Source organism: Microcaecilia unicolor, chromosome 5, assembly GCF_901765095.1.
Source record: "Microcaecilia unicolor chromosome 5, aMicUni1.1, whole genome shotgun sequence".
NCBI lineage: Eukaryota > Metazoa > Chordata > Amphibia > Gymnophiona > Siphonopidae > Microcaecilia > Microcaecilia unicolor.
In genome coordinates, this window is record NC_044035.1 from 261,837,112 (window position 1) to 261,862,844 (window position 25,733).

General features: G+C 40.6%; 2 protein-coding genes across 53 annotated transcripts in view; one reads left to right on the forward strand and one right to left on the reverse strand.

Annotated features, from left to right (window-relative positions):
- The window catches only part of TFG (trafficking from ER to golgi regulator), a 64,776-nt gene extending 57,419 nt beyond the window's left edge, over nucleotides 1-7,357 (forward strand). For 2 of the 4 annotated variants that reach the window (XM_030204088.1, XM_030204085.1), the window contains exons 7-8: nucleotides 5,720-5,812; nucleotides 6,570-7,357. In XM_030204088.1, the coding sequence (XP_030059948.1) occupies nucleotides 5,720-5,812; nucleotides 6,570-6,931 (455 nt within the window). In that variant the 3' untranslated portion in view covers nucleotides 6,932-7,357. Of the gene's footprint in view, nucleotides 1-5,719; nucleotides 5,813-6,566 lie in introns of all 4 variants that reach the window. The other 2 variants (XM_030204087.1, XM_030204084.1) reach the window with 1 other exon arrangement.
- Nucleotides 7,358-8,184: 827 nt separating this feature from the next.
- ABI3BP (ABI family member 3 binding protein) overlaps nucleotides 8,185-25,733 on the reverse strand; it is a 477,114-nt gene continuing 459,565 nt past the window's right edge. For 48 of the 49 annotated variants that reach the window (XM_030204105.1, XM_030204134.1, XM_030204107.1 and 45 more), the window contains one exon: nucleotides 8,185-9,281. In XM_030204105.1, the coding sequence (XP_030059965.1) occupies nucleotides 9,130-9,281 (152 nt within the window). In that variant the 3' untranslated portion in view covers nucleotides 8,185-9,129. Of the gene's footprint in view, nucleotides 9,282-23,818; nucleotides 25,214-25,733 lie in introns of those variants that run through there. The other variant, XM_030204099.1, reaches the window with a different exon arrangement.

Genomic DNA, 25,733 nt, shown 5'->3' on the forward strand with positions numbered 1-25,733 from the left:
GGCCTTTTAAAGATACAGAATGCTAGGTAGCATCTGCACTGGGCTCTGTCACATCACCCATGTGTGAAAATACATGTTTTGCTGTCCTTGGAGAACATCTGCTACAGGTGAGTAAGCAGGGGAAATGCAGGCACACTTCATGGTGAAGTCCTCAAACTGATCTGTGTGTTGATGCTCTCCCCTAGCTGTGGTACGCTTTGGGCTTACTGGGCATATGCGGTAGTTCTTGCATCTGGAGTTCTCCTCCCATTTGATCTCGTTGTTTTCTACAGCCACTCCTAAATGGTCACAGCGCTCCCTTTCTCTCCACGTATACAATAATAAATAAAAACTAAAAAAAGACTACAAACAACAAAACAGAAGAACAGCAATGCAGAATCCCTGCCAAAGGGAAGCTCCCACTGACCTCCATTGTCAGGCGCTGCTTGCCGCCACATATGGCATTCCAACTGTCTCTGGCCATCTCTGCAGCTCTCTCCCCCCAGGAAAGACTGTTTGAGTTCAGAATAGGTCAGAACAGACTGGCGGTTCTGCAGAAAAAGTCCCCCCCCCCCCCCCAAAAAAAAAAAAGCCCAGTACATTTCAGCAGGAGGTGTAATTTAGCACTTGCAGCATAGAAATATTGAAACATAGCTGAAAGGGGAGGTTAATGCTTGTTCATGGGAGATCGGAGTGTAGCAGTTAGTTGACTTAAGCTAGTCTGTCATCTGGCGAACATGATAAGCTTTACGACCAAACTGTTCTTATGTTCTGAAGGCCCGTGTGGTCGAGCCTATTCCTCCAGGGTAGGAAAGGCAGGGATTCTGTTCCAGGTACTTCCTTATCCCAGAGAAAACAAGGGGATGCATCCCATCCTAGACCTAAGGGCCCTGAACAAATTCCTGTTCAAGAAAGTTCAGGATGGTTTCACTGGGCACTCTACGCTCAGTGATTAAGTAGAAAGATTGGCTGTGATCTCTGGACTTAAAGGATGCCTGCACTCTTATCCTGAGATTTCTAGGCCACAGGAAGTATCTCAGATTTCGGTTGGGAACACGTCACTTCCTGTACCGCATGTTGCCATTTGTCTTACTGTGGATTAAAAACTGGTTGAAAGATAGGAAACGGAGAGTAGGATTAAAAGGTCAGTATTCACAATGGAGAAGGGTAGTTAGTGGGGTCCCTCAGGGATCTGTGCTGGGACCTCTGCTTTTTAACATATTCATAAATAACCTTGAGATGGGGGTAACTAGTGAGGTAATCAAATTTGCTGATGAAAAAGTTATTCAAAGTCGTCAAATCGCAGGAAGATAGTAAAAACTACAAGAGGACCTTACGAGACTGGGAGATTGGGCGTTTAAATGGCAGATGACGTTTAATGTGAACAAGTGCAAGGTGATGCATGTGGGGAAAGAGGAACCCAAACTATAACTATCATGCAAGATACAGCATTGGGAGTCACGGACCAAGAAAGGGATCTAGGTGACATCATTGATGATACATTGAAAACTGGTGCTCAATGTGCTGCTGCGGCTAGGAAAGCAAATAGAATGTTGGGTATCATTAGGAAAGGGATTGAAAACAAAAACAGGGATATTATTCTGCCATTGTATCGCTCCATGGTGCGACCGGACCTTGAGTATTGTGTTCAATTCTGGTCGCTGCACCTCAAAAAAGATATAGTGGAACTGGAAAAGGTGCAGAGAAGGGCGACAAAGATGATACAGGGGATGGGACGACTTCCCTATGAGGAAAGGCTGAGGAGGCTGGGGCTCTTCAGCTTGGAGAAGAGGCGGCTGAGGGGAGATATGATAGAGGTCTATAAGATAATGAGTGGAATGGAACGGGTCGATGTGGAGCGTCTGTTTACGCTGTCCAAAAATACTAGGACAAGGGGGCATGCAATGAAGCTGCAGTGTGGTAAATTTAAAACGAATCTGAGGAAATATTTCTTCACTCAACACGTAGTTAAACTCTGGAATTCGCTGCTGGAAAAAGTGGTTAAGGCGGTTAACTTAGCGAACTTCAAAAAAAGGTTGGATGGCTTCCTGGAGGAAAAGGCCGCATAGAATGTTATTGAATGGACGACGGAATAATACACTATTTCTAGGAGGGGCGGGACAAATTGCTTGTTCTTTTTGCTGCTGTCGGTGACAGGGTGCTGGGCTCAATGGACCCTTGGTCTGTCCCAGCATGGCAATGCTTATGTACTTATGTCTTTGCATAAGTTTCCAGGGTTTTCACCAAGTGTCTAGCAGTAGTCACAGTGTTGCTACATAGATTGGGATTCTGTGTTTTCCTACCTGGGCAATTGGCTGTTGAAGAGCACATCGAAGGATGGTGCTCAGGAGTCCATGTGGATAGCTATTCGGGTGCTAGAGCTACTAGAATTCATTTTAAACTACCCCAAGTCCCATCTGCTCCCAATTCGTTGGAGTTCATTGGAGCCCTGCAAGACAGACGGATGCTGTAGTCGCAATTGCCACTCGAGGTTGTGCCAGCCAGCGGGTCATAGCTCAGTAGATGTTGAGGTTCCTACCAAGGTGCATGTCACACCCATGGCACATCTTCACATGAGAACTGTCCAGTGAACTCTAGCTTTCCAGTGGTGTAAAGCTTCTGGGAACCTAGCGGATGTCATCCGAGTGACGCCGGAGTTGGTTCAGTCCATTCTCTGGTAGACAGTTTGATTCAATTTGACTGTTGGTCTTCCATTTCAATTTGCTCAGCCTCAAAGTGCTGATGATGGATGCATCCTGCCTGGGGTGGGGGGCTCATCTGGATGGGTTTCACACTCAAGGTCTTTGGTTGGCTCAGGAAGAAGATCTCCAGATCAATCTCCTGGAGCTCTGGGCAATCTGGAACGCTCTAAAGGTTTTCAGAGATCGGCTATTCAACCAAATTGTACTCATTCAAACGGAAAATCAGGTTGCAATGTATTACACCAACAAGCAGGGGGGACCGGATCATACCCTTTGTGTCTGTAGGTTGTATGGATGTGGCACTGGGCTGTCCAGAATGGGATAGTTCTCAAGGCCCTATACCTCGTGGGCAAATCCAACACCCTGGCTGACAGACTGAGCAGGGTCATGCAACCGCAAGAGTGGTCGCTCAGCTTGTGTTACCCGTGAGATTTTCCGAGCATGGGGCACCCCCCTCAGTGGATCTCTTTGCCACTCCTTTCAGTCACAAAGTCCCTCAGTACTGTTCCAGGGTCAGGGCACATGACAGACTAGCATTGAATGCCTGCCTTCTCCGTTGGGGGAGCAGGCTTCTTTATGCGTGTCCTCCCGTACCTCTCGTGGGAAAGACTTTGCTGAAACTTGGGCAAGACTGTGGATCCATGATTCTGATTACCCCTTATTGGCCCAGGCAGATTTGGTTCCCTCCTCTTCTTTAGTTATCCTTCGAAGAGCCTTGGAGATTGGAATATTTTTCCACACTCATAACGCAGAACGAGGGGTCTCTTCTGCATCCCAACCTGCAGTCCCTGGTCCTCAAAGCCTGGATATTGAGAGCTTAGAATTTATTTCCTTGTATCTTCCTGAGGGTGTCTCCAAGGTCTTGCTGACTTCCAGGAAAGATTCCACTAAAAGGTGTTACTTTTTTAAATGGAGGAGGTTCACCATCTGGTGTGAGGGCAGGGCTCTAAATCCTACTACTTTCCCTACACATACCCTGCTTGAGTACATTGTACACCTCTCTGAGTCTGGTCTTAAGACCAACTCTGTAAGGGTTCACCTCCGTGCCGTTAGTGCTCATCATTCCCATGTGGAATGTAAGCCTATCTCTGGATAGTGTCTAGTTTATTTCATGAGAGGTTTGCTGTTGTCAAAGCCCCCTGCCAAACCTTTGCCTGTGTCATGGTACTTCAACGTCGTCCTTACTACTGATGAAAGCTCCTTTTGAACCACTGGATACCTGTCATCTGAAGTACTTGAAGGTCATATTTTTGGTGGCTGTTCAGCTTGCAGGGTCAATGAGCTTCAGGCCCTAGTAGTGGATCCACCTTACACTGTTTCATCATAACAGGGTAGTTCTCTGCACACACCCTAAGTTCCTGCCTAAGGTTGTGTTGGAGTTCCATCTAAACCAGTCAGTCGTTCTTCCAATATTCTTTCCCGAGCCTCATGCTCATCCTGGCAAAAGCGCACTGCACACCTTGTACTACAAGCGAGCATTGGCCTTTTACTTGTATAGCGGACTAGGCTCTACAGATAGTCCACACAGCTTTTTGTTTCTTTTGATACAATTGGATGGGGGTCGCCATTGGGAAATGCACAATCTCCAGATTGTCCTGCTCTTATATAAACTTAACAGCTTTCTTTGGGGTCCTAGTCTCTTGTAGGGTACCACCATTCTTTGCTTAATGCAGCTGTTATGTTAATTTGGACCATTCATATTTTGTACCACATCTGCTTTCTTTATTCTGATCATTCTGCTTTCAAGAATAATAGCTACATTTTTGACATAGCAAGTAAACTAGGATGCTGATGTATATTTCTTTGCCAAAAGCAATATTTCAGATTTGAATGGTTTTAGATCTGGCATGTTTTTTAATGCCAATTTTAATTGGCTTTAAGAAACCTCTCTGTTTGAGTGTTTGTCTAGATTTTGCTGCCCTCCCTCCCCCTTTCATCCCTTTATCTTGTCCTTAGAGAGACGAGAGGTTTTTCAGAACATTTTGTTGTATGTCTCTGGCAGTGCCTGCATTTCCACCAGATCATTAATTTAGTTAAGGACATAAGAAGTGCCATGCTGAGTGAGACCAACAGTCCATGGAATCCAGCGTTTTGTCTCTCAGCAGCTAGTCCAGGTTGAAAAGTACCTAACAGATCCTAATGCGGTTATCCATTCCCTGTTGTTTTTTCCAGCTGTTGGCAGGAAAAGGTGACTTTCTTTAAACCAGAGCTTATCTTGTGCTTTCAGAATATCTCCAATGAATATACATAAGAAGTTTGCATATAGTGGCGCTCGGTGCATGGCTGTGACATCCCCTGAATTTGATATAGTTTTCCCTTGAGACTTGCTCAAAACTTTTAGAAACCCACCTATAGTATTGTCCATGACCACATCATCTTGCAGAAAATTTCACAGCTTAATTGTGCCTGTGTGACTGAAAAAATATTTTAAGTTATTTTAAATCTGCTGTCACTTAATTTCATGGTGTCTTTTCTAATTTTAGTATTTTTCTGAATGAGTAACTAGCCTGTTCCCTTTTGTATAGTTGAAAGCTTAACTCTAGAGACAACCTCTTCTCCCTGATTTTTGAATGCTCTTAGCTTTCTATTACAGTTTTTAAAACATCAAAGAGCCCTCGCCAAACAAAAAAAAATGTATTTACGTAATTTGGTTGGTTGGCAGCTAAATAAAAAAAAAAAAAAAAGGGATCTGTAAAGTCATTAGGTTTATGCTATCAAATACTTGGCTAACCCCACTGCTCATCTTTCATTAAAATAGGGTTAAACGATGAAAATCTTTTATTTTAATCAGATTTAAGACTGTGCTAAGAAATGAGTACATAGGTAGAAACACTGATGTAAACACAACTTCACAGTGAGGTGTTGGGTATCTGCAAAGTTATCCCACAGCAACCCTGAGAGAATTGGCTAATTTGTGTTGAAATTGAAACTAAAAAATTTAATTATTTTAAGAGCTTTAGAATTACAAAAAATGCTAGTATTGTGATTATTCTATCTTTAAACCAACATTTATTCTTGATTGATTTTTTTTTTAATAGGTCAAATGTATCAACAGTACCAACAGCAGGCTGGCTATCCTACAGTGCAGCAACAGGGCCAGCCCCAGCCCCAGTATGGAATTCAGTATCCTGGTATGTCAGATGGTGGTTTGAAATTTTTTCTGCTCAAGAACAGTACTCTGGATTTTTAGCCTATTTTAAAGTCAGGATTTTGGATGCTTCATTTATCAATTTACACAGTACAGAAATAGTGTGTTTGAGATTTCCTGAGCTGGGCTCAAAAGTATACAACGATGAACTGGAGTTTCTTTTTCTCCTTAAAGTTGACTTTGGTCTATGGTAACTTGTAGCATCTTCAATGTCTTAATGCTTGTGTCTCTGAAGAAAAAAAATGCAATATCTTTTCTAAATTGCCTATAGAAACGTTTGTATGAATGCGTTCTTTTGCTCTTCATTTTCTTTATTCTCTAAGAAATGCTGGTGACATGCTAAGCTGTCCCTTCTGTAGTCACATTGTTAATTTCTGTTTTAGTACCTGTATAGCACTGCTTTATCTGTGCTTTTACTGCCTCTTGTGCTTCTTTGTCTCCTCTTTCAGGATTCTTTCCAAAACACACCAAGTGTTGACGAGTTGATGAGTGTGACATCAGATTTTTTCAAATTTCATGATTCATATTTAACATTGAATAAATATACATATATACTCTGCTGTTTATAGCATAAATGTATTTTGTTTCCTGAAGTTTCTAAAATTGAACATTTGATATGCTTGTTTTCTTGTTCAGGTGCCTAAGAAGTCCTTAGTTTTGAGCTGTGGGTTCACATCTGTTTTGCATTATATTTAGATTTTAATGCCTTGATGTATTTTTTTTCTTCTACCTTCCAGCAGGTTACACTCAGCAGACAACACCTCAGCAACCTCAGCAGTTCCAGGGTTATAGCCAGCAGGCTGGATTCCCTGCTCAGCAGCAGCAGCAGCTGCCCTCTCAGACCCCTCAACAGTACCAGGCAGGCACCTACCCACCACAGAATTATACTACACAAGCCTCCCAGCCTGCTAACTACAATGTACCGCCTGTCTCACAGCCAGGAATGGCTACAGGCCAGCCTGCTGCCTATCAACCTAGACCAGGGCTCACACCACCCCCAGGAAGTACTGTGACCCCTCCTCCAAGTGGGCCAAATCCTTATGCCCGTAACCGACCTCCCTTTGGTCAGGCTTATACTCAGCCAGGACCTGGCTACCGATAAAAGAACCTCTGTGGTGCAATGATTGCACAGGATGGTAGACCCTATTCTTCCCGACAGACTCATATATTCCCCTTTTCAGTGTGTATTGAAATTTAAGACCTGAAAAACAGCAGACTATTCTTCATGGGCATCACTGTTGCTTTTAAGTAAATTGAATATAATTTACAGGGACAAAAGACTAAAGTAATTTTTTCCTGCTTTCGGTTGTACTAGTTTATATAATTTTTCCAAACACTACCTGTGTATGTAAAGTGATTATGACATTCTAGCTTGCCTTGTCTGAAGGATACTGCGATTTAACCTAGTTATTTGGCTTTTCACTTTTACATGTGATGTACTGGATTAGAGCTTTACTGAAGTGAAAACTAGGTATTGTGTATAAATTGTAACATTCACAGTCAGACCTAATAAAAGCATTGAATGATTTGCTTGGTATATAATATTTTCTGTTATACTGGATGTACTCCCTCTGTGCAGTGTCCATTTTATATGCTAACTTATAGGCAAGTTCAGTATAAACAATATTCATCTTTAAAGGATTTTCCCACAGGGCAGTTTTTCAGCATAGCCACAAAGAACATTTGCATATTATAAGAATCTAGCCCAGTAATCTGCTTCCAACAGTGGCCAATCCAGGTCACAAGTACTACTACTACTACTTAACATTTCTAGAGCGCTACTAGGGTTACACAGCGCTGTACAAAATAAAGAAATACCAGGCAGAAATCCAGTATGAATACCCACTTTGTACAAATATCACGTGTTGCCCTCCCCCAGTTCTATACATCTGGAAAGTGATGCATAACAGTGCCTTTAGAATGAGAGAGTCCCAGATCTAGAGGCTGACCTGGATGTAGTGGCAGTCAGGGAGCTGTAGCATATGGAGAACTATGACTGGGATTTATTCAGGAAAGACAGATTAGGAAGAAAGGGAGAAGTAATGGTGCCATATGTAAAAAATATTAAAGCAACAGAACAGGAGGGCTTACGAAGTAAAAGGGTGACACTGGGTTAATTTTGAAAGATGGAATGGCATGCAGAAGAAATAGATTTAATTGAAGACATTCACAAAATTTGAAAGGGATGTGCTATTATTTGAAATAATTTTTATTGAAGCATGACAGCAGACATTCACACAGTTACATCCCAAATTCTGTCCCCAGCTGTCCATATAAAGAGAGACCAAAAGCGACTACAATCATGTTACCCCTTTAATCCTCCCCTTTCCTCCCCCCCCACCCCCACCCCTATGCTGCATGGAAGGCTAACTTGTCAGTCAATGGAATGAATGATTTCTGGTGGAGGGTTGCAGAGTACAACCGAAGCGCTCCCAACAGTGGCGAAATCTTTTGCCTGAGGAGGGAGGAGGCTTCCGGGAAAAATTTGAGCCTCCATGGCCAGCAAAGAAGTCATTTGAGTCCGCCAAGACGAAAAGGTAGGGGTCAAGGGCTCCCTCCATCGTTGTAAGATAGTCTTCTTTGCTATCAACACCACTCTCCTGAAGAAGTCTAGAAGGCCTGGAGATGCAGGTGTAGGTAATTGATAGTCTTCAAGCACAATCAGTGGGCCTTTGTAAAGGGCACAGCCCCACTGTAACTCAGTCTCATGTAACACTTTTGTCCAGAAGCCCTGTATCGTAGGGCATAGCCAAAACATATGGCCCAGCGTAGCAGGGGTGCCAAAGCACCGCAGGCACTCCTCTAAACTCGCAAAGTTTGCCTTGAGCGCCCTACGTGGCGAGATATAAAGTCTGAAAAGAAACTTGTGGTTCCCACAATTGAGCATTGCAAATGGTTCGATATATTTGCTGCAAGCAGCTTTGGATATGCTGGCCAGACAGTTGTATTGACAGATCCCGATTCCAATTTCTAGCCTGCCGTGCATAATCCAACTCTGGAGAAGACTCCTGCAGATACATGTGATGAAAGGCTAAGAATGCCAGATTCTGAGAATTCAATGTGAGTGCCTCACTCAGTGTCTCCTGGACATCCTCATACAAGTCCTTCCAGGGCAGGCTGTTAACATAATGCTGTAGTTGAAAATATGCAAAAAAAAGTCTGTGGGGGGGCAGCTGATATTGAGTAAAGTACCTCAAAAGATTGCAGTTTGCCATCTTCCGAAAGCAGCTGGGACAGATAATGAATCCCTAGGGTTTCCCATCGAACAAACACAGACAAGTCTAAACCAGCAGGTTGTGCCTAATTGCCAAAAAGGGAGTCACTGCTGCCGAAAAGTGATGTCTGCACAACCATCTCCAAACTGTGCTCTGGCTGCTCGGATAAACAGGTTGAGACGAAGCTGTGGTGGGGAGCGCTTCGGTATAGTGTGAATCTGCCAGCTGAAGTGATATCTGTAAAAAAAAAAAAAGGTTAGGTTCCAATCCAGACAGAGAGAAATCATTTACATTCCTGAACCAGTCATTAATATGGCTCATTGTACAAGCCACCGTTAGGTGTCTCAAATTTAACAGGCCTAATCCCCCCATATGATTTAGGTTTTTGCAAAGTTGAAATGGGGAGGCAGGCCCTTCCTCCTGCCACAAGTATGCCTGCAACATTCTGTTCAGTGCCTTCTCATCCCTGACACGCAAGAACAAGGGTAGCATCTGGAAAAGTACAGCCATTTCGGGACCCAGATCATATTAAATAGTGCTATATGCCCCAGCAATGAGATTGGATAGGCTCGCAACAAACTGAGAGTCCTCTGTAAGGAGGATGCCAGTGGACGAATGTTGCAGGCATACAACGTGGACAAGTTAGCTGGAATAATAGCGCCCAAATATTTGATCCAAGCATCCACCCAACTAAATGGGAAATTCCCATGCTCCGAGCGTGGGATTGTAGGAGAAGATGGAAGAACCACAGATTTTGTAAAGTTCAGTTTAAACCCCGAAAGGGCACCATAACAAAAAATCAGTTATACTAGATGCGGAATAGAAGCCTGAGGGTTAGTAAGAGTTAGCAATAAGTCATCCGCAAAGGCCATAACTTTAATCTCTTTATGTTGTATTGTGACCCCTTCCAGTGCCCCATTGTTGCGCGGGGTTTGAGCAGCAGTTCAAGTGTAATAAGAAACAACAAAGGGGATAGAGGGCAGCCCTGTCCTCATACCACGCAGGATGGGAAACGAGTCAGTTTGGTGCCCATTGACTAGCAATGCTGCTCTGGGGTCTCCATACAATGCCGACAGTACCCTAAAATACCAGTCCGAGACCCCTAGGTAAGTGAGAGTGTCAAATAAAAATAGCCAATGTACCCTATCAAATGCTCTGCATCCAAGCTAGCCACCACTAAGGGGTGTCTTTCCATTGGCAATGAGAAGAGAAAGGGCCATCAGCAACTTACAGATATTACATACAGACTGGCGCCCTTTGACAAAGCCAACCTGATCCAAATGGATGGCAGTCCCTCCGCCAGCCTTGTAGCCAATATCTTAAATAGGATTTTTACGTCAATGTTGATAAGTGAGATTGGGCGATAGCTCCCGGGTAAATCCCTGGGGTGTTCCGGTTTGGGCAGCAGGCAAATTAATGTCGTATTTTCATGCCTTGGCAATCTTTGTTTCAATCACCTCTTCAAAATAATCTACAAGAGGGCCTAATATCTGGGTCTGCATCAATTTGTAGAACTCCCACGTAAAGCCATCTGGGCCTGGAGCCGAATTTAGTTTGAGGCTCTTAATCATTTTTTTGCACTTTCTTGGCAGTGAGCGGTGCATTGAGGGCAGCCACAAACTCCACTGCAAATCTGGCCATCCCTGACCTCTTTAAATATGCCTGGATAGCTGACGGTTCCACCCCGGGTGTCTCAGGATGGGCATAAAGCTGCCAAAAATGGCCCACAAAAACCTCTGCGATCTCATTCAGTTTCGATGTGACCCACCCCATCGGTGTCTTTAAGGCTGATATGTGCCTGGAGCCCTTCCACTCCTTAACCACTTTGGCAGGTAATGTACCCGCTTTGTTTCCAAATCTAAAATATTTTTCTTTCACTCGTAAAAGCAGCTGAGAGATGCGTTCATGAATGTGAGAGTTCAAGGCTACCATAGTGGCCTGCAGGGTGTCAAAAGTAGTTGAAAAAGGGTGAGCCACGTAAGACCGTTTCGCTGCCTGTAGTCTACGCTCCAACATTACTATTTCATGTGCTAAGCGCTTTTTATGGGCACTGATGTGCAATAATATGGCCCCTTAGCACCGCCTTACCCGTAGGCCAGAAAAGTGCTGGGTCAGTAACATGTTGATTATTCTGTACATAATCATTCCATTGCCATTGTAGGTAGGCAAGAAAGTCTCTAGAGTGAAACAAGTACGAGGGAAAATGCCACCCCGAATTTTGGTATGTGTGTGGAGCTGCCTCTACTTTCACCCACATCAGAGCGTGGTCCGAAATCTCTTCCAGACCGATAACCACTGTGACACCACCTGAGGAAACAGACCACTACTCACAAACAGATAATCCAGGTGGGAAAGGGACTGGTGCACCTGAGAGGTGTGTGTGTAGTCCCGCTCCTCGGGGTGCAAAAGCCGCCATGGATCCAGCAAGCCTAAAGCCCTACACAAAACCTGTAGCTCACTCTCTCCCCGTCTCGCTCGGGCATGTGATATCATAGACCGATCCATCTCTGGATCCAGTACCATGTTTATGTCTCCCGCTACTATTAGTGGATAGGCCACATATTTAAGGCATTCCTTTAGCAAGAGACTACAGAAAGAGGGGTCTCAAGGAACCGGTCCATACACCCCCACCAGCACCAGCTCCCTACCATGTAAAGTCAACCTTATCTGAATGTACCGACCCTTGTCATCTTGAAAAAGTTGTTTAGCTGTGCATTGCAGAGATTTATGTAGTAATATGGCAACACCTCCCCAACATCCCATAGAGGGGGAGCAGAAAACTTGCTACACCTACTGGCGCTGTAATTTTAAATGTTCTGCCCTTGACAACCTAGTTTCCTGTAGGCACACATTATCAGCTTTATGGCTTTTGAGGGCCCCCAAGATCTTAGCTGTCTTTACAGGGGAGGTGATGCCACCCACATTCCAAGAAGTAAATGTAACGTGGCGTGCGTTCTGGGTGTTCATCATCTGGAAAATCACATGCAATAACAATTTGTGAAGCATCCACCTACAATACACCACCAGGCACCAGCCTCACCCAGTGGTGGTCCGGCACCCCCCCACACGCGTACCACTGTTCATAAAATCCACCTTCAATTTCCACATAGCCCAACAGTGACTACACACACTCACATGCAGCATCCCAACCCCCAAGTAACTCCAGAACACCCTCCCAGACCCTGAATCCCCCCCTCCCTCCCATCAACTCCCCATGCAATTCCTACCACATTCCCATGTAGTGAAAATGGAGAACTCAACATTGATGTTACGGGGTCCAGCACCCGAATCAGATATGACAGCAGCTTATCCTCCTTTAGCTACACATTCTGAAAACTATACTTATCAGTCCAAGTTCCTGACCAAGTGATCAGGTAACAAGGTTCACAGCTTCCTGAAAGTCTTAAACATTGCTGGGCTGCTTTAGGTGAATCAAAAGCTTTCCACTGTCCATGGAGGAATATCTACAAGAAAGCTGGATAAAGAAACATAAATCAGGCTTTGAGATCCTGCAGTTCCATGCAAAGTGGCCACTGAGTAATCTTGATATATCTGTACTGCAGTGCCATCATAGTTGAGTGTCTCTTTTTTTGCCAAAAGCCACGGAGGATCCCCTGCTTATGGATATAATTGTGTACCTTTACCAGCACCACCCGAGGCTTGCTACCTCCTCGCAGGCGTCCCACCTGGTGTGCTCTTTCCAGACAGAGAGGACCCATATTGTCTGACAAGACAAACTCTGCACGGAGCCACCACTCCAACAGCTCCAGGAGGCTTCGGTCCGGCAAGGACTCAGGCCGATCAAGCAAAGATTATTTCTCCTTGACCATTTTCTAAATCATCCACTTGAGCTTCCAAGTCTTTCACTTGTTTATCCAGTTGCGCTGTTTTTTTTAGTCATCTCAGTCCCCACATCCTCCGTCGCTGAAACTCCAGCTCCTGTAGTCCTTTTATTAGTATCCACCAACATCGATTTCACTTTGATAAGCTGATCGGAAAGCTTGCTCAATCGAGGTTCCAGGGCCTGACCTACAGCTTCTGTAATTTGTTGCAGTTGCATCGCTGAAAAGACCAGGGCCTCGGAGTGCTCATCTGGTGCCATCTTGTCTTCACAGCCGTGGGGCTTGTCATGGTCAAGCTTCTGGTTTTTCACAGGCATTTTGCTCACAGGCGCCAACAGGAATCTGTCCATCAACCACTTCAAGGCTTCAGCATAAAATTCTAGTGAGAGGCTTCTATATCAGCTCCCAAAAAGGTAGATTGGGGTGCGAGAACCCCAGAGGAATGAGCACACATCCGCTCCCCTCAACACATCACGTGGTCCTCCCTGGGATGTGCTATTAATTGAATTCAAGTTATCAGATGTGACATCATTTAGCAGGAAATCTAGATTCTTTGCAGGGAAAACTGTTCTAGCAACTAGTAACCGAACCCATGCAAGAGAGGGGCAATACTGGACCTGGTGCTTATAAATGGGGAAAGTGATTCTGATATCATAATAGGTGATTATCTGAGATTCAGGGATCACTGGATGGTATGATTCAGTATTAATGCACAAGTGGTGATGGTTCTTTCAAAGGCGCAAGGGTCCTGGACTTTAGGAGAACTAACTTTAAGATTGGTGGGTACCCCAAGGAGTCATTAGCTGGATGAAAATATTTAGAAGTATAGGACCAATAGGCTAATATTGAAAAAGGAAATGTTGTTAGGGCAACAAACTAATTACAAAAAAATGTAAACCTTAAATCGTTATTGAAAGTGTTACATCGAACTGTAAAACTTTCTGGTGCCCATATCATTTATACAAATTCCATGCCCCATGAGAGCTTACAAAAAAAAACATTTTCTTTATGGAAAAACTTTCAAATCAACCCATACATCTAAAGTCATGCTTGAGTATTCAAACCCTAACTCTAACAGAGAAGTTTTTCTTTTGCTTTTCACCCATTTCTCTGTTCTCCCTACATCCCATCCTTCATTATCACCTCTCCTTGCCCCTCCCCCTCCATCTTTTTAACACAAAACCTGCTCAGCTAACACCTTTATTTTCTGTTCTCCCCCCCCCCACACTTCTTCTCCTTCAGGTATTGCTTAAACAGCTATCAGATCTCAAATTTCCATGTCTGCTTATTTTGAATTTTAATTTTTCATTAACCAGGCCATCTTTGTATGGTGCTATGTTTTACAGTGGTTGGCAAGATAACTAATTAGAACATATGGAATAGTCATTGGGTTTCTTGAGAAGTTATGTCTTAGTTCATTTCTAAATGAAAAAGATTCGTTAGAGGTTGTGTATTAGTGCATATTTTACTCATATAATTTCCTGAAGAGGTGGGTCTTTAGGTCTTTCTTGAACTGGGGGAAGAGGGGAAGTATGTATGGAAAGTGGGGACAGGACATGTTGGGTTGGGATTGGAGTATCATGGGCTGACAGTTTGTACTATTTGGGGGAGATACTACTTGGAGTATGCATGTAGAGCTGTGTTTGGGAGTGGGGAGATGTGTGGACGGGGCTGCTGGGAGAGTGGGGGGTTGGTCTATCGACCTCTTGTTTGGTGTGATTTATGTTGGGAATGGGAGGGATAGAAGGGTGGGAGGGCATTTGTGCTTGGGAGGAGATAGGGAGGTGGGGTACAGGGCTTATCATAGATATTTAAGGGTTTCCACAGATTAGAGTTCCAAAACTTTTACACTGCTACAACTGTTACTGATGTGCTTTTGTTATCTTTTTATTTATTAAACTTTTCAAACTTTTAATAAGCATATACTTGTTATGGCAATACAGCAAATCAAAAGAATATAAAGATACACTAATAAAAGAAAAGAAACAATTTTGCTTCCCCACATTTAACATACTATTCAATTGTCGCTTTCTTAGACCACTATAAATGGGGAGCGCTTACAGATTTATAGAAGATTATCAGCGGAATATTCAAATTAAATTAAAGGTTGCACGTGATGACTTCTAATCTTTTATAGTCCAACATTATTAAAGTTGTTTAGAATCTAGAAAACTCTTTAACTGTTCAGGAACAAAAAAAGTATACTTAATATCAGCAAACTGGACTAAGCACTTGCAAGGGTATGCAAGAAAAAAAGTCCCTCCCATTTTCAAAACTTCTGATTTCATTTTCAGGAAATCTTTTCTCCGATCTTGAGTCTGTCGAGTTACATCCAGATAGATCCAAATTTTCCCCCCACAAAAAGGGGTCTTAGGCAGTTTAAAATATAGTCTCAAAACTGCGTCTAGATCTTGTTGGAAGACAAAGGTAACAACTAGTGTAGCATGTTCAGATACTATTTCCAATGATTGCTCCAAGATAGCGGATATATTATTCTCATCAATATTTGTTTGTATTTCACTCTGGACTTCACCACCCAGGCCCACCCATAGCTACGCCCCTGGGCCAGTCGACCATATACGAGACCATTGAGTATCTGACAATCTTTGAGATCTAATTCCCATAAATGTTGTGTAGAACAAGAAGCAGTAATGTTAGATTTCATTGCTTTATAAAATAATGATGCCCTATGCTGCAGTCTGTAATGATTTTCAATAAAACCAGTAAGAGCCATGTCATGCATAGCATAGTTTAGATTCCATTTTTTCGATTTAACTGCATTGTGCAACTGATACCACTGTAATAATTGAGAATTAGGAATGTTAAACTCAGCTTGTTACTGAGCAAAAGTTTTAAGAATACCATCAGATATCAATTGACTCAAAAACCAGACATTGCAATTTTGCCAAATAGGTCAATTTATGGTCTTTCTATCAATCATTAAATGCTTATTATTCCACAAAACCAAATTAGAGGGAAAATTTTAAGATTTTGGGAGAGACTTTGACAAAGCTGAAAAAGCTGTAATAGTTGTAATTATAACAACTCTAATACTGGGGAGCACACACCTACAACTTTTAGGGTTTAATTCTGCTAATACATTCAAAGGAAAATGATGAGATAAAGACATTTCTAAAAACAGCCATGAATGAGTACAAAAAGAATACTCTTTTAGAAACCAATAATACCCTTTAGATAAAATAAAAGAATTGTGATAGACAGCAAAATCTGGAAAATTGACTCCACCTTTCTGTTTAGGTAACTTTAGAGTGCGAATTGAAATTTGGGGAGGTTTAGACTTCCACAAAAATTGTGAAAGAATCCTATAAAAAAAAAGTTAACAGGAAATGTGATTGGAAGCATACTTAATAAATAGTTAATTCTAGCAGCCAAAGTCATCTACCCCACCAGCTAAGAGACAAAGGGGACCATTTAGAAACTGAAGCCTTAATGGAATTTATGATTGACTCAATATTTCTAGCAATGGTATCTTGTAAAGACCTGCCCAAATATATACCCAGATATTTTATGAATGAAATTTGTGCTTTTTAATGGGAAAATACTCAATTCTTGAATTGTTATATCATCATGCAATGGACGGCATTCTGTTTTGTCCCAGTTTATCTTATATCCAGAGATGATAGAAAAAGAAGATATCAATGATAAAATATATGGTATCGAAGGTATGTTGGTATACAAAAGTAAGTCATCAGCATACAGAGACAATTTAACAATATTAGACCCAATTTTAAATCCTGTTGTACGTAGATCTTCCCTAATTGCTATTGCTAATGGTTCTATTGCTAGATTAAACAACAGTGGAGACAAGGGGCAACCCTGTCTAGTTCCTCTGGACACTGAAAAAAATGGGTTGACTTATATGTTTTAGGGTGCTGATATAATAATTTCACCATATTTATGAATAAAGTTCCAAATCCAAAATACTCTATTGTCAGGAACAAATATCTCCATTCTACTCTATCAAATGCTTTTTCAGCATCTAAGGTAAGGGCTACCAATTTGTCCGTATGCTGATTAGCCACCGGAAGGATATTACAAAATAATCTGGCATTATCACGTGTGGATCTATTAAGCACAAAATCACATTGATCAGGGTGAATAATATCTGATAACACTTTGGATAACCTGAGTGACAGCAACTTAGCATAAATCTTGCTATCTAGATTAATTAACGAAATTGGCCTATAGTTAGAAACTAAGGTTAAGTCTCTGGTTTAGGCAGAACAATAATTTTTGCTTCTGTAAATGTACCATTCACATAGTGATTCTCCGAAATACCAGAAAAAAGTTCTAACAAAAGAGGAGATAATTCTTTAGCAAAACATTTGTAGTATTCTGCTGTAAAACCATCTGGACCAGGAGATTTATTTAATGGCAAATATTTTATGGCTTGCTCAATGTCTTTTATTGTGAATGATGAATCCAAGAGATGTGCTTGTTGTTGTAATAATATAGGGAATGGTAGATCTTTTAAGAAGTCTTTAATAGTCTGATCTGAAGCAGAAAGTTCTGAAGTATATAACTTGTTATAAAAGTTTTCAAATAGCTTCAATATTTTGGAATCATTTCTAACTGTAGAATTACTACCTGGGTCTCTAAGAGATGCCACCTTTGTTTTGCTCCTTTTTTCTTTCAACAAATTAGCTAGCATACGACCCATTTTATTATTTTCAGAATAATACTTAGCTCAAAAGATAACCATTTGATGATAAGAGACTTTAGATAATATAGAATTATAGTCTGAACGATATTTACACAGTGCTTGAAAAATACCAAATTTTGAGTTAGAAGCATATTCAAGTTCTAAGGATCTAATTTTTGTTTCTAAATTGGGTAGTTCCGCTTTCTGCTTTTTATACCACATTGCAGTGATGACAAAAATTGAAATAAATCTTATCCACATTTCTCTGGTAAACCCAAAATTTTAATATTGTTTCTCCGAGATCTATTATTTAAATCTTCTAGCTCTCTGTCAAGCCGCTGTGGCTTCCGAGTCAGTTTTGGAGTCTCTGACAGTTGATCAGCCTGATCATTTAAACAGTTTTCGGACTGCTCAATACGATCAGAATGTGAGGATTGCTGCTGCTTAATATTAAGAATTTCTTCTATAAGGTCTGAAAATGTCTCTGCGTTATCCTTGATTAAATCTTTAACCTGAAGCAGTTCAGCTAGCAAAGTTTGAAGAGAAACTTCTTTGCGGCTGTCATTCTTATTTTTACATGATGACGGCAGCTCTTGCTTCGACCTCTTTAGCCCTTGAGATGAATATTGAATCATAACCTCATTTTTATGAGTTATTGATGAAGCCATAATGCGCTGCTTACTACCAATATATGAGATCTGATGTTATGATAAGGAAAAGTAATATAATGGGAAGCCGAGCTCGATCTCTAAGCAGCCATCTTGTTTCGTGCTCATGTGCGCAAATTTCATTAATTTTAATTCCTAAGTCTTTATAAGACTCACATTGCAAAATAATTAAATTATCTTCCTATCGAGTATATATCTCCCCTGACGCCATTCTTTTTTTTAATCCCTTCACCATATCAAAATATATATAGACACTACTGCAGCAATGCCAATATTATCCACTCATAATTGATCTTATGGGTTTTCTTTATATATGTTCACACATCATCTTGTGTTTCTGAACATATCATGTATGTTTACATTTTGAATAAATGTATATGTCATTTGATATATGTAGGTTATTTGACAAATATATGTGTGCATTTGAGTATATTTATATGTTGTTTGCTATGAGATGTTTGAATTGTTCAGGATGCACATAGTTATTTTGTTTTATTATGTCTAATTTAAGAGATTAAGCATTATTTTACCTCAGAGAGGTCACCTCCGTTCACAATCTTGATGACTGTTTCTAAGCACAGTCTCTCAGTTCCATAGTATGTATATATCTCTTATCTTGATTTTAATTTTATTGATGTTTACTAGTAACATTTTCTTGATTGTGTCATTTTTGCAGTTCTTCTACTGCAGTTTTGCAGTACTGTTTTTAATCTTACTTTGATATTTTTATTGTTTACATTATAAGTTTTCTATGTATTTTAATTTAGACTGCAAAGACTTCTGAGGCAGGCTGGTTGGCAGAAACACGGTTGTGTCGAGTCTTTAAAGTTACACAATAAATTCAGACAAACCAAGCATTGAGACTTATTTTTGTGTCATCAATGTTTCCTGTGTGGTTTGTTTTTTTGGGCCATTTTCTTTCCAGTTTTCTGCACAGTTTTTCCATCTCTAATAGTTCCTTATTGAACCAGGAGCGTGGTTGTTCCTTTTAGTTTTCATTTTGAGTGGTGCTATTTCATTTGGTGTGTTTCCACTTAGTTCACCCCAGTTTCTCATGAAGTGAGTGTTGGTAGGTGTTATGTTTGTTTGGTCATTCACTGCTGTTGTCCAGAAGCTATGGTTGTCACTTTTTGTCTGGTTAGGGCAGTGTGTGGTGTCCTCAGTTTTCTGTTTTTTTTTGCTGTTCTCTTTCCATTGAAATGTGAAGGTGAGTTTGTTATGGGCTGACCAATGGCACCTTTGCCCAGTTATGATTTTATATTATATGGTTGTTATTGGCTAAGAGTCTGTAAGCTAGTATGTTGAATTGGTGATCTTTTATATGAGATGAGGTGGCTGGTACTGTTTTGAAGTTCCATTGGTTCAGGAAGTTTGTTAGAAGCCTGGTGTTGGCGTCTTGTTGCTTGTCCATGAAGTCATCTTGGGCGTTGAACCATCTTCCAGGCGGGCGGTAGAAAAGTATACTGCATAATTGATCAATTATTTTGCATGCCATGATTTCAATCACAGGGGATATGTGTTCAGCTATGGTTTCTACTGTAAAGAAGGATTTGTATATTAAGGCAACTCTGCCTCCTTCTTTTTAGTTCTGTTGATGTGTGTTATTTTATAGCCCGGTGGGCATAAGTCAAGCAGTACTGGGTTGTCTTGCATTTGCAGTCAAGTTTCTGTTATGAATAGTATACCTAGTTGCTCAGTTTCAATCCATTCTCTAATTATGATTAATTTGTTAACTGCTGATCTTGCATTTATAACCTATAGGAATGGGTACATATGTATTAATGTTGGTGTACTTAACAGTCTGTAAATGAGCGTTATATCTTTTTTGATGTTGTGGCCATTGCGATTGTTATTTGTGCTTATCTTTTTGGTAGGGTGTTGATCTTTGTGCTTATCTTTTTGGTTAGGGTGTTGATCTCTGGTTTGTTTTGGTTTTTGTAGTTTGGTCTTTCTAGTTGGTTAGGGGGGGTGTCATCTTGCTGTAATAAGTATGGGGATTACATATCTACAGTATGTCCTGGTTCTACCCATTGTTTACCCAGGGATCCTCTCTCCATTCATACATTGATCTCAGTGCTTCAGCTGGAAGATATTTTTCTAGGTTTAGTGCTGCCAACCCTCCCTGCTACTAGTCTTTGCAAAAATGCACTTAACCACCCTTAGAGGCTAATTTTTCCACATAAAATGGAAACTTTTTCTCGAGCTTCCAAAGCTATCTTGTCAGAATAGGTATCGCCAAAGTTTGAAGTGGGTAGAGCAGTCTGGGGAGAACATTGATAGATAGGCAGGATTGCCTGCATTGAATGATTGTCATGTTGCCAATTTTGTAGGTTTCTAATAATTTGCATAATTATAAGTTAGTAATTAACCTCTGCTAGTCTGGAGAAGTCACTAGTTATCTCAACTTCTAGATATTTAATCTGGTCTTGCACACACTTAAATGGGAAATTTTGTTTCAATAGTGGTACCATCTGGTATTTAATGAAATATTCATGGCCTCCATCTTATTTGTATTTCATTTGAATCCTGCTACTTTGCATATTTCTTCAGTTTATCCACCAGCACTGGCATATTTACTTTGATGGTAATGCCTGCTATATCCTAAGTTTGTTTTTTTCAGCCAGAGGCTCCAGGGTTAAGGCAAATAGTGGATAGTGATTAGGGTCAGCTCCGCTTTGTACCCTTTCAGGCTCAAAGCTATCAGAATATTCTCCAATGATACTAACACACATCTCAATGCAGGAAAAAGAAGACACTAAATTTTGCAAGTGTAGCTGCTGAAAAGATAAGGAAAAAAAAGTTCATAAATTACAAGCAATTGTAGAAGAAGGAAAATGGGCAACAATATCTGGCAAATGTAAGAGAATCTGGGAAAGTAGTCTGCTGAAAAAAGATGCAAATGGAAGAAAAAATAGCTGAAACAGTAAAACATGGACACAACTTGAAAAATATCTATAAATGATAAGAGGAAGTACAAAAGTGGTATTGTCACTCAAAGGTGAAGGGAAGGTCTATGTAGATGCTGTAGGGGGAAAAGAGGAATTGCATAACAGATGTTTCTGTTCAGTTCACTGACGAGTTGCTGGGAGTAGATTACAGAAAACAGACACAAATGGGAATGGAAATGAAGTAGAACCAGGATCAATTTATGAAAACTGAGGAGCTAGCTAAACTAAAAGTATAGACAGTTATAGGGCCAGATGGGATACATCTGTGGTATTAAGGAAAGGTCTGGCTGCTCTGCTGTTTGACCTTTCCAATGCTTTGTTAGAATTGGAGGTAGTTCTGAAGGATTGGAGATGGTATGGATGGGGTTTCTTTCTGGAAAATGGAAGTAAAGTGGAAGCTGGAAACTACATGCAGGTTGTTCTGACCTTAGTAGTGGGTAAATCAATAGACTCTGCTAAAACATGATAATGCCGTTTCTGGGATCCCAGTGGATTACAGGATTTGAGACAGCATGGTTTTACTACAGTTACGTCTTATCTGTTGAATTTGATCAATTTCTTTGACTGGATGACCTGAGAGTTGGATCAGTGGGAGAGTCTTAGAAGTGATGTATTTGGAGTCTAACAAGGGTCTCAACATAAGCAACTAATACAGTGATTTTGGTATGGGCCCAACCAGTAAGTTTAGAAACTACTTGAGTGGGAGGTAACATAGGTAGGGAGAAATGGAGTTCACTTCAAAGAAAGGGATGCTGTCCCAAGGATTGTTCCTTGCTTTGCTTCTTTTCAATATTTTTGTAAGTGACATTACAGAGGGGCTGTTGGGGAATGGTTTGCCTTTCTGCTGATGATACCAAGATCTGAAACAGGGTAGACGCCATGGCAGATACGGAAAACATGAGGAAAGATCTAGGAAAACTTGAAAAGTGACCTAGAGTTTGGTAGGTAAGATTTAATGATACAAAATGCACGATTATGCATTTGGTTTTCAAAAACCCAAGGGTGCAGTACAGAGTAGGGGGTGAAGTGCTATGGACAAAAAATGGGAGCTGGAGATGATGACACATTTATTTATTTATTTATTGCATTTGTATCCCACATTTTCCCACTGTATGGCATGTTCAATGTGGTTTACATATTGCTAAAAAGGCAATAAATCTTAAATAAATCTTTTAAATCTTAAGGTAGCCAAACAGATAATGTGATGACAAACGCCAGAGCGATGCTTGGGTGCATTAGGAGAGGAATGACTAGCAGGAAAGATGAGGTGATAGTGCCTTTGTAAAAGTCTCTGATGAGACCTTTTTTGGTGTACTGTGTGCAGTTCTGGGGACTTCATCTTCAAAAAGAGCAAAATTGGATAGTTGGTCCAGAGGGCAGCTACTAAAATGGTTGACTTTGATATAAAGCATATGGGGATGTGGGGACAGATGTATCTAAATGTGTAGCCTGGAAGAGAGGTAGGAAAGAGGAGATAGTCTGCCTTTAGTAAAGTAGTTAACTATCGCATATATATATTTATTTATTTTTGTTACATTTGTACCCTGTGCTTTCCCACTCATGGCAGGCTCAATGTGGCTTACATGGGGCAATGGAGGGTTAAGTGACTTGCCCAGAGTCACAAGGAACTGCCTGTGCCTGAAGTGGGAATTGAACTCAGTTCCTCAGTTCCCCAGGACCAAAGTCCACCACCCTAACCACTAGGCCACTCCTCCACTCCTCAACTCAATGCTAGCTACATTTAAATACCTCCAACTACATTTGAGTCAGGCCCTCTTCAGTTGTAAAGACATCCTGCAATGGGGAAAAGGGACAGAGCCAGGAGAAATATGTAAGAAAATATTTCTGTACAGAAAGGGTAGTGGACACGTAGAACAGCCTCCCAGTGGAAGTGGAGACAGGGGCAGTATCAGAATTCAAGAAAGCATGGGACAAGCACAGAGGATATCTGAGGGACAAGTGGATGTAGCGATTGGGCTGTTCCGTTGGATGGGCAGATTGTGATGCAGTCGTTTTTGACATTATTTTTCTGTTTGTATTATGTGTAATCTGAAAGGCCAGATCTGTGCAGGTAGAGTGGACTTGTATGACAGAAATATAACTCACTGAGGGCCCTGTTTATAAGGGAGTGCTAGTGTTCTTTAGCATGCGCTAACTGTATAGATGCCCATAGGAATATTGTAGGCGTCTACACAGCGTGTGCTCATTTTTAGGGTGCGCTAAAGAACACTAGCGTGCCTTTGTAAACGGGGCCCTGAGCTAGATGATACATCTTGGATTATGTGATGTATTCTTAGGAGCATTTCAAAGCTTATTACATAAGCGCAACACCTCCCCCCCCCCCCCCCCCCCCCCCAAACAAAGCTCTAAAATCAATATCTGGATCAGAAACTGGAGGTATATACTAATACTACCACTCTTTTTTTTGTAATGCACACCAACCAAACCAACTACAAATGTTTGCTTTGATGTTTTCATGGAGGTTGGGGTGGAGGAATGCCTCAAGGTTAGTCACACTTGGCACCTGCTAATTTTTATTTATTTATTATTTTTTACACATGCATTTTATACTGTCGGGAAGCTTATATTTGTGCTGTAGATAGCTGGTTATTGTTACTGTGATCCTGAAGGAAAAATGACTCCATGATTTTAAAAAAGTACATCTTTATTGCTGAGGTTTGTATATTTCATATTCAATACAAAAACCAAGCTTGCATTTCAGATAAGCCAGGCGAATATATCTGCATACTATACATTTGCCGTTCATGGTGGCTAAAATTATTTCTTTGGTAGTGTGTGGTTCCATTTAGGAAAGAGGCAATAATGAAATCACTCATGCCTATTGCACTAAATCAAAATCACAAACATCTTTTAAGGCAACACTCACATTTTGCTCTAAAACAATTTGCAAGGAGGAACTCAACATTTTCATTGATGTCCTTCATACAAAAATATACACTATCTTTAAAATGTGATGACTTTATGGATCTGAAAGACTCTTTATTAGTAAAATAAACTGGTGATGTAACATTACAAAAAAATAAACCATCATTCAAGTCTCTGTGGTTGTTTGTGTATTCATCAAATGTATAACTGATGGAAAAGCTGATATATAAGCTGCTTTTTGATGATTGTTTGGAGACCAAGGTTAGCTTATATAGAAGCGAGATCCATCAGCACATCATATTAATATCATCGCAACACATTATTTAAGGCAAGATGAATGCATAAAACCCATTAAAAATTAAAAATGTGCCTCAGCTTTTCTGAAGTGGTTAAAATTGGTGTCAGGAAAATTATTTTTTTTCTGAAGTCACTGTTTTCAGAAGAGGCATGTTGAAAAATGTCTGAAAAATTAAACCTCACTATGATAATGAAAATGGGTAATAAGCTTCCATTAGGATACAATTTTTAGTCTTTTTCCAGGTGCCATATACAGAAAATAGGCAGCTTGATTCACTAACATAAAATCGAAAGGAGAAAACAAATCATTTCTGGAGACACTGAGTAGCCAGTATATGTTTTACAAAAAAACTATGAGTGTATATAAGAAAATGAATGCAATCTGTAGCATTATGAACATCAACCTTGCCATACTTGTGCCTTAAAACATTTATTACAACACTGTGATAAATAATATACAACCTGTATATCTTAAAATAACAAGACCAGGGAGCCAGCTTCCCGAGACTTTTTTTTTTCGGTGAACATCCTTTTCTCATCTTTTGATAATGAAAACCTATAAATATAGTAAGCAGCCTAAGCTAGAATCAACTCCACAATATTTTCATTGCTTAAATTTTTTCCTTTTATAAATTTTATACATTAGTAAACACTTTTAAATGACAGGAATTCATACAAATAATACATTTCCACATTGGTGACTGCTGTTGTGGTACAAGTGCGTCATGCTTTCTCCAAGTTGATAACTTCTACCATTTCCCAGGTATTGTAGTTCCACATTCGTACCAATGGACGTAATTGATTTGGGTGTCACGTCCTATTTTCCCAAACTCAACAGGCTGTTGGCGAAATGCTCTATAATAACCTGGCAAAGTAACAGAAAATGAAATTCACTAGATTACTTTTTTTTAAAAATAGATTGTTTACTAAGATGTTTTGTGTTAAGCTGTGCCAACCTTAAAACTGGACGAATACGTTTCAAGATTTGTGTGGTGCTTCAAATAAAGCAGATTGGTCCTTCTCATGGTTGGTAGTCAATTAGTTTCAACTGATGTGTGTCACAACAGAGAAAAGACTTCTTTTATAATGAAGTTATCTGTTTCAGTATAATCTCATCAAGGGTATTGCATCAAGGGAATACATATAACGGCAGGGGGATACAATTCTGAATCGCTGGCAGTGAGCTCATTCCTCTGAGGAAGCCTACGTTGGTGAAATGGGTCCCCGTTGGGACCGCTTGTGCTTTAAAGCTAAGTGATTTTCTACACACACAGTTTATATTTATTCCTGTTGAAAAGATTTAAGAAGAATCTATGGGTTTATTTTGAATAAAAAAATTATGGAGGTTTTTTGAGGCCAATGATTTGTTCACAAATCCTAAATAT